This window comes from Phaseolus vulgaris, chromosome 1, assembly GCF_000499845.2.
Source record: "Phaseolus vulgaris cultivar G19833 chromosome 1, P. vulgaris v2.0, whole genome shotgun sequence".
NCBI lineage: Eukaryota > Viridiplantae > Streptophyta > Magnoliopsida > Fabales > Fabaceae > Phaseolus > Phaseolus vulgaris.
Window position 1 is genome coordinate 9,519,890 of NC_023759.2, and position 11,895 is coordinate 9,531,784.

At 31.4% G+C, this 11,895-nt stretch overlaps 1 protein-coding gene across 1 annotated transcript; it reads right to left on the bottom strand.

Annotated features, from left to right (window-relative positions):
* Positions 1-4,823: 4,823 nt before the first annotated feature.
* Positions 4,824-10,555, bottom strand: LOC137813519 (SWI/SNF complex subunit SWI3C-like). Its single transcript, XM_068615833.1, has 9 exons — positions 10,167-10,555; positions 9,523-10,002; positions 8,652-9,187; positions 6,924-7,287; positions 6,776-6,846; positions 6,265-6,392; positions 5,985-6,058; positions 5,681-5,865; positions 4,824-5,461 (listed from the first exon to the last, which is right to left on the bottom strand). Exons 1-9 carry the CDS (start codon positions 10,192-10,194, stop codon positions 4,997-4,999), a joined length of 2,331 nt encoding a protein of 776 aa, XP_068471934.1. The 5' UTR covers positions 10,195-10,555; the 3' UTR covers positions 4,824-4,996.
* Between the last annotated feature and the right edge of the window lie 1,340 nt (positions 10,556-11,895).

Below are 11,895 nucleotides of genomic sequence, written 5' to 3' on the forward strand. Positions count from 1 at the left end.
CTGCTTTCAAAATAAGAACTTTTCAGTATAAAATTATGCAATATTTATAGACCTAGTGATTAATACTGATTTTTTTCACAAGGTATATAGTGAATCTTGCATATCAAATAATTATGTATTCATGGAACTTGACTTCCAAGTTACATGAAGATGAATCCCATTTAAATAGAGGTGTTTTCAGAGTTAATTAGTGTTTGTGCATCCATGAAGGAAGATAATAAAGAATTATCCATGTCTAAAATAATCTTTTCCAAATAATATGAGATGAGAACCATGTTGTAAAAGAACTTAATATTAAACCTATTATGGAGTAAAAATTATTCTTATTCATGAAATTATAGAATAATTGTTTAATTTAAAAGAAATAAATCATCAAATCATAAAATTGAAATTATTATTGTATTTTTATAAGATGAAATTACACTATATGAATTTTATAAACTCTTATAATTCAACACTAACACAATCATTCCAAATCTTCTGACTCCTCTCCAAGATTTGAACATCACTGTTTTTGAACTTTGACTTAGTCAAAACATACTTTGTCATATCATCGTGACACACCTTTCCAACATCGTTTACAAGTTCGTCACAACAATCTTCAATAATAGTTGTGTTACCAAAAAATATTGCAAAGAATATGTCTTTACCACAAATTGAGTCTAATTTTGATGCACAATTAGTCAAATAATCTTCGTACGATGACACTGGTCCAGGTGTATTTGATGGTGTCAAAGCAATGTCAGAAAGCCCAATGTTGAACATCAATGACGAACTGATCACAAAACATAACAACAGAGAAAAGTTGTTGAATGTGGCCATTGTTTGATGATATAATCAAATAAGGTTTTGATGATGGTAACTTAACAACACTTTAATGATGATGACACTAAAATAGTTTGTGTGATGTTATATTTATAGTTGAAGAAAATAGTTTTTAAACAAGAGTCGTTCAACCTTAATTGTCTTAGTGAATAAATGAAAACTTATGTCAATAATTAATTAACATCTAAAAAACGAAAACCTTCCATTAATTTACATATCAACGTTTCCACTTATGTTTAACATAAGAACACATTTAATTGTGGGAGAGAAACATTAAAGACATGTTATTGATACCATAATATAGATTTTTTTACCAATAAAAAGTAATTTCACACATTAATTATCAAAATAGGTCAAATTTAAAAATTTATCACAATTGATAAGTTATTTCATTACGAGAAAGTCGTGTTAATATGATATAATTTGAGTATATGACATGATTTCAATATAATCAAATTTTAACTAAAATTGTGTCATTTTAGCACGATTTATCCATTTCAATAAATTTTTAAAATTTTACCAATTTCAATAATTAAACGTGTAAAATTATATTTAATTAGTAAAAAATCTCATAATATAGTTGGATTGTAATTCACACGAACTTAAAACTTTTTCCAAATCAAGAATAAAGAAATGTTAACACTACACGTTTTTTCTTTAGTTTAAGTCAAATTTAGGTAAATCAAACTGAATGAAATCGCATTCTCCATTTACTAGTTCCTAGAACAAAAAATTAGTAGGACTTGCTTATACTACACGATTGTATTAGTTTTTCTTTATTTTTAATACAGTAATTTGTTTTTAAGACTCACATAAAAAAGGGCTCTCCAATTATTTTGGTTTTAATGCTAGCAAAAATTATTTTTTTAACGGTTATAATAATTTTTGTCAAAGAATTATTGAAATGTACTTAGTAAGGTGAGCATGTTATTGGCTTGTTTTACACATTTATAAATCAAATAAAAAGATATTTAGTAAGATATATCAAAATAATTTATTTTAAAAAAAAAAAATTTATAAACTACAAGTTACTTCAACTAATTTTTAACTTGTAGCTCATGGGTTATTTAATTCTTTTTTAATTACGTACAATCCCTTACATTTAAATCTGTGAAATTTGGACACTTTTCTTAAATGGTGTGTCCGTGTTGGACACACGTATCGAACATCGATACTCATAGAACACGTATCGGTGAAGTGTCCAATTGAAAAATTATTTGTTGGATTTCTAACAACTATAGCATGGTTCTAATACAATTTTAAAAAGAAAAAATACATTCATTTTCTAAAAACTTAAATTTATTGTATATATTTTTATAATGATTACAAAAACAAGTAACAAATCATTTTGAATCAATCATGAGAAACATTTTTCCTCTACAAAAAAAAATTAAAACATACTTAAGTACATAAATCTTTATTGTCAATTTATAATTATATAATATATAAATTTGTATTCTCGTATCCTATATTTTAAAGATTATATGTATCTTTGTATTCCCGTGTTCGTGTCTGGGTCGTATAAGTGTTTGTGTCATTGTTTGTGCTAAATAGATTTAAACACATATTCTCTTCTTATTCTTAATTTTTTATAAAAAAAATTATGTACAACTTCTTTATAAATTATGGTATCAATTATGCATTACCTACTATTTCTTATTTTTAACTTTAAAAACACAATTAATTATGGTATCATTTTTAGTATTTTGTCGTGCTACTTTTTATTTATTTGTGAAGTTCAAATTAAAAAAAAAAGATTTAATATTACAAATTGATGTTTCTAATTTTAATGATGTCAGTACCACTTATGATGTGATTAATTATGCTATTATTTGTGCCATTTGTGCAGAGATTTATACTACCATCACAGGACAATGGTTGCTTGATTAGAGGTTGATAATCTACCCATATTCTCCATTAGTTATTCTTCTTCTTTCCCAATATCACTGGGATGGAAAAACAACTTTGTTGTACCTATGTGTTACTTCTAACAACTCACGAACCTACCATTCAATTTGATTCTTTTAAGGTATGGGTAACGATATAGATAGAAGGTGATCCTTCGGGGTCCTTGAAAACAGTTGTGAATTTTTGTAAAATCCCTTCTAGAGGGGTTTATTGCTCCACATTAAGTTTTTTCTTCCGAGTTTGGGTGAAGCACACAATAATTCTTCTCAGTATATTTCGTTAAACACTATGGACCCTTGAGACATTTCTATTTTCAGCCAGAACATTCCCAACACCATGTTAATATCTACCAAATCCAAAAAATAAACACCAATATTGAACTCCCTGCTTTTAATTCAATTGTGAGTCCTTTACAAAGAACATCATTGCACATTGGTGCATAGGTCCATAACATCCACCACACTTAAAACATTGTCCTTTTTTACTCTTATCAAGATGGTTGGAATTCTGATTGTCTGATTAAGAAGACAATTGACACTAAACATTTGGAGGGTGATCTTTTTCCTATGCAGCAGAGGTGCAAATAATCTTAAGCTATGCAGGTTTTTAATAAAAGTTATGCAGGAGGCACTTACAACTATGCAAATGTTGCCTTCAGAAATACCCTTTTAAGCTTTGCATGTCTTGAACTTCTTAACGTATTCGGTAGACCCTTCAGAGTAATCACTCACTGCAAGTCTGCAACTGTTTTTTTATTTCTAGCTTTGGTTGACTGCTGTCAGTTTTGTATGGGGAATTTTTTGTGTGATGTAGTGATTACTGAGTATTTGTATGTCTTAAATACAAATACAAAAATAACAACTTTCTTTACATGTTTTTGTTTTGTCTTTTATATAATCTTTTTTGTACTTCACTTGCACATGACGTGGTTTTGTATTTTAAATAGAGGACCATATGCAGACAATCGTTGGACACGGGCAAGAATCCATAAACAGTTTGCACCCTCTTCCTGTGACAGATACAATATAATCCAAGTAACATGGATTTAGATCAAAGACAGTGAACACAAAAGGTCACTGAAGATCATTCTTCGATATTAATTTTTCCTGTAAAATAACTCAGATTTGTTGACTTAGATGTCAATAAACTTTCCATGTTACTAATACATGAGGAAAAGGGGGCCGAGAAGGACAAAAAAAAAAAGAAGGAAGACTGTGTTTATTATTAGAAATTCAATGCATTTCATAATTACATGCACATTAATTATGTCATGTCACGGGGTCATGCATCACTCAATAGGTTGAAAAATATATTATATTTCATTACTAATTTAAATTGATTTAAAATATTTTAATCACTCTAAATAATTTGATAGCATTTTTGTTTTCCTTTTAAAACGAATATTAAACAAAATAAACTAAAACTATGTAGAAATATAAAATTATAAAAAATATAAATTATATAGAAATATAAAATTATATTAAATATTTAATTATTTTCTAAATTCATGTATTTTTGTGAAATGCTATCAACAAAAAATATTATTTTCACTTTTATAAACTAATTAGTTTATTTAACCAATTTTAAATCTTAACTAATATCCTATTATATTAAAATCATCCTCTTACTTTAATTAAAATTAATTTTAAAATAACTTCATTTATAGTTAATGTTATATTTAAATATAAATATAATTCAAATATATTTATACATAAAATACTTTTAAACCAACCTGTTTGAATTTCAAATTAATTTTTCAATTCAGAAATAATTTTCTAATATATTAAAAAAAAATTATAACCAAAATTATATTTTTTTATTTCATTTCTAAACTTTAAATATAAAAATTATCACTATTCAAATAGAATTTACAGATACTCCTAAAAAAATAATCTAAAAGTATATTAATCTAATAATCTTCAATATTACACAATTTTAACATTTTTTTAAGTCACATCAATTCAATCTCACCACTTTTCACTCACCTCTCCATTCAAACAAATTCACTTTCTATCCTTTTTCTCTTCTTTTGATTCCCTTTCCAACCTCACCCTCCTCCAATCAAAAGCAATAGGAAAGATACTATTAACTTTAGGAAAATCAAATGCCTACTTGTTCCCTTTTAAGCAACACTTTCACAGTTTACTGAAACCACAGGGCCTAAAAAGCAAACAAATTTCATGGCACTACTCGTAACTGCTGAAAACAATAATCAAATACAATGATTGTATCTTAAAATTTTAAAACTACCATCGAACCCTAATTAACCTAAACCAGAGTTAGTTCTTGACACAGGCCTCGACAACGAATGATTAGGAGTAGGCTGCACATTACTGGGGCCATTGAACATCGAATTTGAGGAAACAGACTGTGATTGTTGTATCATAGATAGGGGCAACCTTTGCCCTAATCCAAACATTGAAGGCCGCGGGACAAAGGACATGTGTGGATGAACTGGTTGGCTGTTGCCATACCCTGAGATGCTAGGCTGTGAGGAAGAAGCAGAAATCATTTGCTGCCTACTGTTACTATTATTGTTAATCATGGAAGGACCAACGCCTGATACATTCATTGGAGGAGTGGTTCCACCATTTCCAAGACGTGCTGAAACGACATGGGACCGTTCAGAAGCAAACCTCAGCCTCAGCTTCTCAACTTGTTCACATTCTTTCATCAACTGTGTTTCAATTTCTGCAAACTGCTTCAACTTCAGTTCCAATCTTTTCAACTGTCAATACACATAACACGTTATACACCGAACACTAGCACAGGCCACTTTTAAATTTTCCCAAATTGTTTTCATTTACCTATTCCACAAGAAAAATATTTAACTAGTGCAAACACATACATATATATGCACCCGCCAGATTGAAAACGGCAGACACACGGATGAAGTATATGAGGCTGAAGCAATTATGTTAAGAAATAAAAAAGGGAGCAGCTGTACCTTAGTATTAACAATATTAGCACATAGCCTCTGAATTTCTCGCTCTTCATGATCCGCAAACAATTTAGCTTTCATTGCTGCAGCAGAGAGGCCTGCTTTGGCAGCATCTTTGACTTTCTCAGCAGACAGCAGGATCGACCCAGCCTCATCTTGAGCACATGAACCAGGTACTTTTGACTTGTCCTCTGAATTCAAAGGAATTATTTCTCAAAAAGAATTACACACTGGGTATCATCACTTCACCAGACAATAGGGGTATAATTTACACCTTGGCAATTGAAAATGAAACAACCATAAAACTAACCATTTTTCTGATTTGAGTTTGCAACCACTCCATGATGGCCACCATCTCTATTGTTTATGCTTTCTGAATTTGTCCTTCATAGATACAAATAAAAAATCCTAATTATATGAACAATAAAATAAAGCTGGCTCTTGGTGCAGAGGGAAAATAAAATTATGGACAGAGAAAGTGAAAAGAACAATAGCAAATGACAAGATATAATTGTAGAAGTTAAAAATGAAAATGAAATAACTAAGAGAAAACACTTCAACCAAGAAATGAAAGTCAAACTGACACTCACCTGTTTTCATTTTCCAGAGCTTCTATATCTGACACGCTCCCTGAATTATTCTCTGACAATGCGGCTAATGCTGCATGAGCGCAAGTTGCAGCTACTCTTGGTCCAACAGCAGAGGCTAAAAAGGCAACCTTTACAATGTAACCACAAAAATCAAATGCTTAAGAATCCAATAAAAAAGAATTAAAGAATATAATAGACTAGACAGACTGATTTGCTGTGAAACTCAGACACTATCATCACTAATTATATGTTTGGGAGAGCTTTCAGTAGAAAATTTTTTTTTTCAAAAACACTCAGATGTCATAAACAATGATTTTACCAAAATAAACTGAATCAAACACATCAAGATTTTCTCCTCAGAAAAGAGGAGAAACGCAACAAAACAAGTTAATAAGGACAAGATATTAGATGCAGCACTGATAACCACCTACTTGAATTATAATTTTAAGCATAATTCATGTGCATCCATTAATAAATGACAAACTTAAGAATATCATTACCAGTCACCTACCAGTGCCATAACTGGATTTCCAGAATTTGCGAAAGGAAGCCTTCCATCAGAATCCTTGTTATGTATGGGTCCTACAAGAACAGGGATATGAAATCAAAACCATATCACAAGCAGAGGTTACAAAAGTTTCTGGTTTAGTAAGACAGACCCGCAGAACTCCCATTTGAGCAACAATGCAATCTTCCATTACCCTCTTGATTATTGATATTGGATGACAAGGACAAACTTGAAACATTGATGTTTTCCAACTTTCCATCTCCTACAGGTAGACGGAGAAAATGAAGAATGCATTGTGCTTTAGACTTGGTACCAACATGCTCGGCAATTTCATTCCAATTCTCGTTGTAAACCTCCACTGCTTCAAGCAGCAATAAAGTCTCTTGATCAGTCCAACTATCCCCATCTAGATCACCATAATCTGTAGTTGAATCCACTGTAATAAAATCTATACTAGAATGACCAGTAACAAATCTCCCATCATGAAAGCAATCAGTGCAGAGTAAAATATCAACCTGCAACACGGGAGGTGAATCAAAAATAATGACAAATGTTTCCAAAGGGATTCTACAGCTTAGTTTTATACTTGGGTCATCATAATGAACCCATATTTGTAAACTCCTATAAATATTAATGAGAGAAATCCTTCCTTGTAGCGGAATGGAAACTTTCAAAATAATATACTAGTATTGCATTAACAACTAAGAACTGTCTATCTTACAGACTGGCAATCACTTGCCAGCTGTCAGCCTTTGTCATGGTTAAATGGAAGATTGCCCATTTGAAATCTGAATTAAGACATGAGCACACACTGCAGCACGAAGTGAAGTTTTAGCTTCAAATTAGCATCTTCAACTACAACTAACATGGAAAGGTATGTTTAACATTTGTATTAGAAGAGTAGGATTGAAGCCACAATGAGTACAAGAAAAGGAAGAAAACAAAAAACATGAAGATTATTCCAATTGGTTCCCTTTAGCAGAGAGAAATACACAAAAATTCAAGACACTAATCCTGTAAGCAGGGGTGGGATGGTACAATGGTACTCTAATTATGCAGAGAAGGCTAGCAAAAGGTATTTTGAGTAGATTTCTTGGAATTGATAACAAGGCCATAGTTCATTTTCAGTTTCTGGTCTTTCGTATTTTATACTTGCTTGCACTTTGTTTGTTCCACTCCTATAACTTATAGGGCTCTTGTATACTATGATCACATGACACAAGAAAAAAAAAGTTTATAGAATTCTCCATATTAAATTAATATCAAAACTCATCAAAGACACAAATCATCAGATATTTCTTCATTGAGACCTTCAAATATCTGTTTCTGCCATGTACTGTATTTTCGTGAACTCTAAGACGCTTGAGTAACAGAAACAATGCAATATTAATAATATTTTAGATCAATATACCAATATAATAAAACCTCATAAAAAACAGAAGCCTAAGACAGACACTGACATGTGCCTATTTTGATGCCACTTCACAACCACTTCTATTTATAAATAATGATGCTCCCATCCCATCCTATAGAAAAAACCAATAGTCTTTTGTATGGTGTAATCTTTCTGTTACCTAGCATTCTTAAATTTGATTTGTTTTTCAATCAATATTAAAAGCAAGGAAATGGGTTGCCAGTAAGATAAATGGTATGCAACAACAACGTAATGTATAATCTCTTAAAGGTTTGTCTCCAGCAATCATATGTACAGAAAATTCAATAGTATCCACTCTCCATACGTATGCACTGCCATGTGTTAATAACTAACTTTCCAGCATATTAGTCAGAAAGGTAATTGGACAAAAGTAATCGACAGCCACAGGATTATTCATGATAGAGTGATGAATGAGTTGAATTTAAAACCAAAACACCAGTGTACCTCTTTCTGTGATTGGTAGTATACAACAGGAAGAGAACGGGAACAATAGTGGCAATAGTTTTCAGATAGATACTCTCTTATTGTGCCATCCAAATCAGAAATATTGGTATTGTGCATTGTTCTAGATGAATAAATTTCTTCAGCTTTGAATTTACACTTGGGCTTGTCAAACTCAATCAAACTATCTATGGATCTTAAAGCCACTGATGGCACACATAGTGCACCACTTGTGTCCTCCGTCAGGCAAGTATCATTGTCCAAATACTCACGCCTTGGGTCCTGAGCACAGTAATTGATAATTCCCCATTGATCAAGGAACCTGACAATTCGAGTTAAATCTTCATTACCAACACCGACTGACAAAATCTGGCAACTAGGGACTGTAATCCTCTTCCCTGGGTCCTCCATGTATCTTGCAACAATGTAATTCCTACATTCCATGTACTTCTCTGGCGTATGATCTGGCGACTTTCCAGAAAAGAAATGTGGCACTGCTTGTCTCTCAAGTCGATGCACTGAGGCTGGAGAAAACCAATCTGTCCATAAATTTTCAAAATTTATTATATAACTCAACATGTTCAATCAACCAAAATTCATTCTTAACATATCAGATCGAAGAGCTTAAAAATTACACGTAATTCCGTCAAAGGGGAAAAAACAACATAAAAAGGATATTTTAAACTCATTAAAACATAAAACATATCGTACAACCCCTGCACAAAAACATAAGAACTCAAACTTCCAGACAAGTTCAATACATATAAAGGAGTCACATCCTATTTCACATCATCATGCACTCCCTTAATAACCAAATAAAACCCTTCCTCAAAACCCAGAAAAAAGAGAGTTCAAATCCAATAGAGCAAAGAACCTGAATGCATAGGGACCACTAGAACCCTAGTGCCAAACCGCTTAACAACGCCGGAGCCTTTCATAACGGGAGGCGGAGCCGCGACGAAGCTCGAGCCCCCACCGAGGCAATCAGCGGACACAGCAGAGGACGCCTGAAGCTGGCCGTGAGACACATTCTCGAGAACCGGAACGCCGTGCTGCGAGTGCCCCCTGCCGGACTCCAGAGCCACAATCGCCGCGACCGCCGCGTGAGGGCGGGTAACGGTGCGCCTGATCGCCGGCGGGAAGCGCGAAATCTGGAGCCCGTCGCGCGAGACGACCTCGATCTCGAGTCGCGGGTTGGGGTTGGGCGGCGCGTTAGGGCTGCGGAACTGGTCGTCGGAGTCGTTGTCGTCGCGGTCGTCGTCGGAATCGTTGTCGTCGTCGTCTTGGTGGTGGCGGTTGGGGTGTGGTTTGTGGGATTGTCGCTTGCGCTTCTTCCGCCATTTGGTTCGGTTGTCTGTGAAAAAGTAAAAAAATAATAATAATGATGAGAATAAAAGAGAAGTTATTTATTGGAGAAATAAATGAGAATTGAAATTGAAATTGAAATGAAGTTGACTTGAGTTGAGAGGGAAAAAAAAGGTAAGGAATTAAGGAGAATTTTTAGGTCATTGTGGATACCTGAAGGGAAGGAAGGGGAAGGTGGCATGGGAAGTGAGTGAGTGAATGAGTGAGTGGGTTGGGTGTGGGGTCGTTGATTGGCGCAAAGGCTGGTGTGGATTTTGGATTTGGAAGAACCTTGTGTTTGTGTTTGTGCTTGTGTTTGTGTCAGGTCTGTGTGGGCATGATAGAGAGAGTGAAGAGAGCAAAAGAGAAGGCTATGCTATCATTTAGGATTTAGGATGTTGCGTTTGGATGTTCCAAAATTGTAACTATCTTCTGTTGAATTGCTTTTGCTTCTGGGTGCCTTCATTGACACGTCATTTTAACGCCGTTTTCCGATAACTCCTTCACACGCCACCTTTGCCTCACCCATCTCCAATTACTTATTACTTTTCCTTCAAATTTGTGCTTTGGTCTTTCAATATTTTCTTATTATTTATGCATATTTGTATTTTTTTTAAAATTTATCATGAACTGTATTCATATTTATTATAATAAATTATAAATTTTATAACTATTCATTTTTAATTTTTAAATCACATAATAAATTTTTAATTTCATTTTGAAAAATGTAATTGAAAATAAGCTTTAACTTCGTTCAACTCGTTTTTATCTTTATACATACACACTTTAACATCTCATTATCGATCAGACACATAAAAATAATAGATAATTTAATTAAAAAATAAGAAAGAATTAACTTAGTTAATAAAATCATAAATTGAAAGAATAACTTAGTTAATAAGAAAGAATTAACTTAGTTAGTATTATTTTATTAATTTTGAAAAAAAAATCATAAATTGATTTGATTTAATATATATGTATATATATTTTCAAAAGGGAGAAAGAAAAACATTATTTAAACACGTAATATTTCACGTGATAAATTCTCAATTTTCAGGACAATAAGAGAGAATTAGGAAAACTTGACATAAGAAATAAGAAATACAATTATAGATGATTATATACTTTATGAAATAATGAAATTATTTTAATTTACTTATAAATTATTTTTCTATTTTATTTTTAATTATATTTTAAAATAAAAAATCTAAGACATTATATTAAATGTATATTATTATAAAAAAATTATATATTTTATTTTTCTGTTTTAATTTTAATTAAATTTTAAAATAAAAACTATAAGACTATAGTATAATAAAAAATGTAAATATGTAGACATAATACACCATGCGTGTTTGTGCTAATGTTTATAAGATAAAATTAACAAAAAAGTATGTAAAAAAATATAATTACAAAATGCAACCTATAGAATATGTTATTAATCGTTATAAATCACATTATAAAATAATATTAGTTTTTATTCTGCATTTTTTTAAGATTTTTTTATCTCTTTTATCTTTGTAATTCTATCTACGTATAAAAATAAATAACCATTATACTTTTTAATTTTAGATTTTATAAACTTTTTTATATTAATATAAATAATAACTAGTTATAAATTAAATCACGCAAAAGTTATTAAAATATTAGATAAGTATAAATTCACCCATATTTATTTTATCGTTAAGTTAATAGTGATGATTAACTTTAAAATAAAACTTTTATAAGTAAATATAGGTAATAGATCTGGACTCTTACTTTTGAGAGGAATCATCAAATAATAAAAAAGAAATCACATTAACTTTATCAAATTTCAACCACAATTCTATAATGCATATCATCAACAATTGAGAGAATTACTATTGACATGAAGGCATGATCTCATATGCTATCAACAATATCA

What these genes read in the sequence shown, in the direction of transcription:
- LOC137813519 (XM_068615833.1), bottom strand. Translation starts at nt 10,194, where the DNA reads ATGCCACCTTCCCCTTCCTTCCCTTCAG. An exon ending in GAAATCCAGTTATGGCACTG is followed by an intron (nt 6,393 to 6,775) that starts GTAGGTGACTGG and finishes TACATTGTAAAG; the next exon opens with GTTGCCTTTTTAGCCTCTGC. An exon ending in AAACTCAAATCAGAAAAATG is followed by an intron (nt 5,866 to 5,984) that starts GTTAGTTTTATG and finishes CTTTGAATTCAG; the next exon opens with AGGACAAGTCAAAAGTACCT.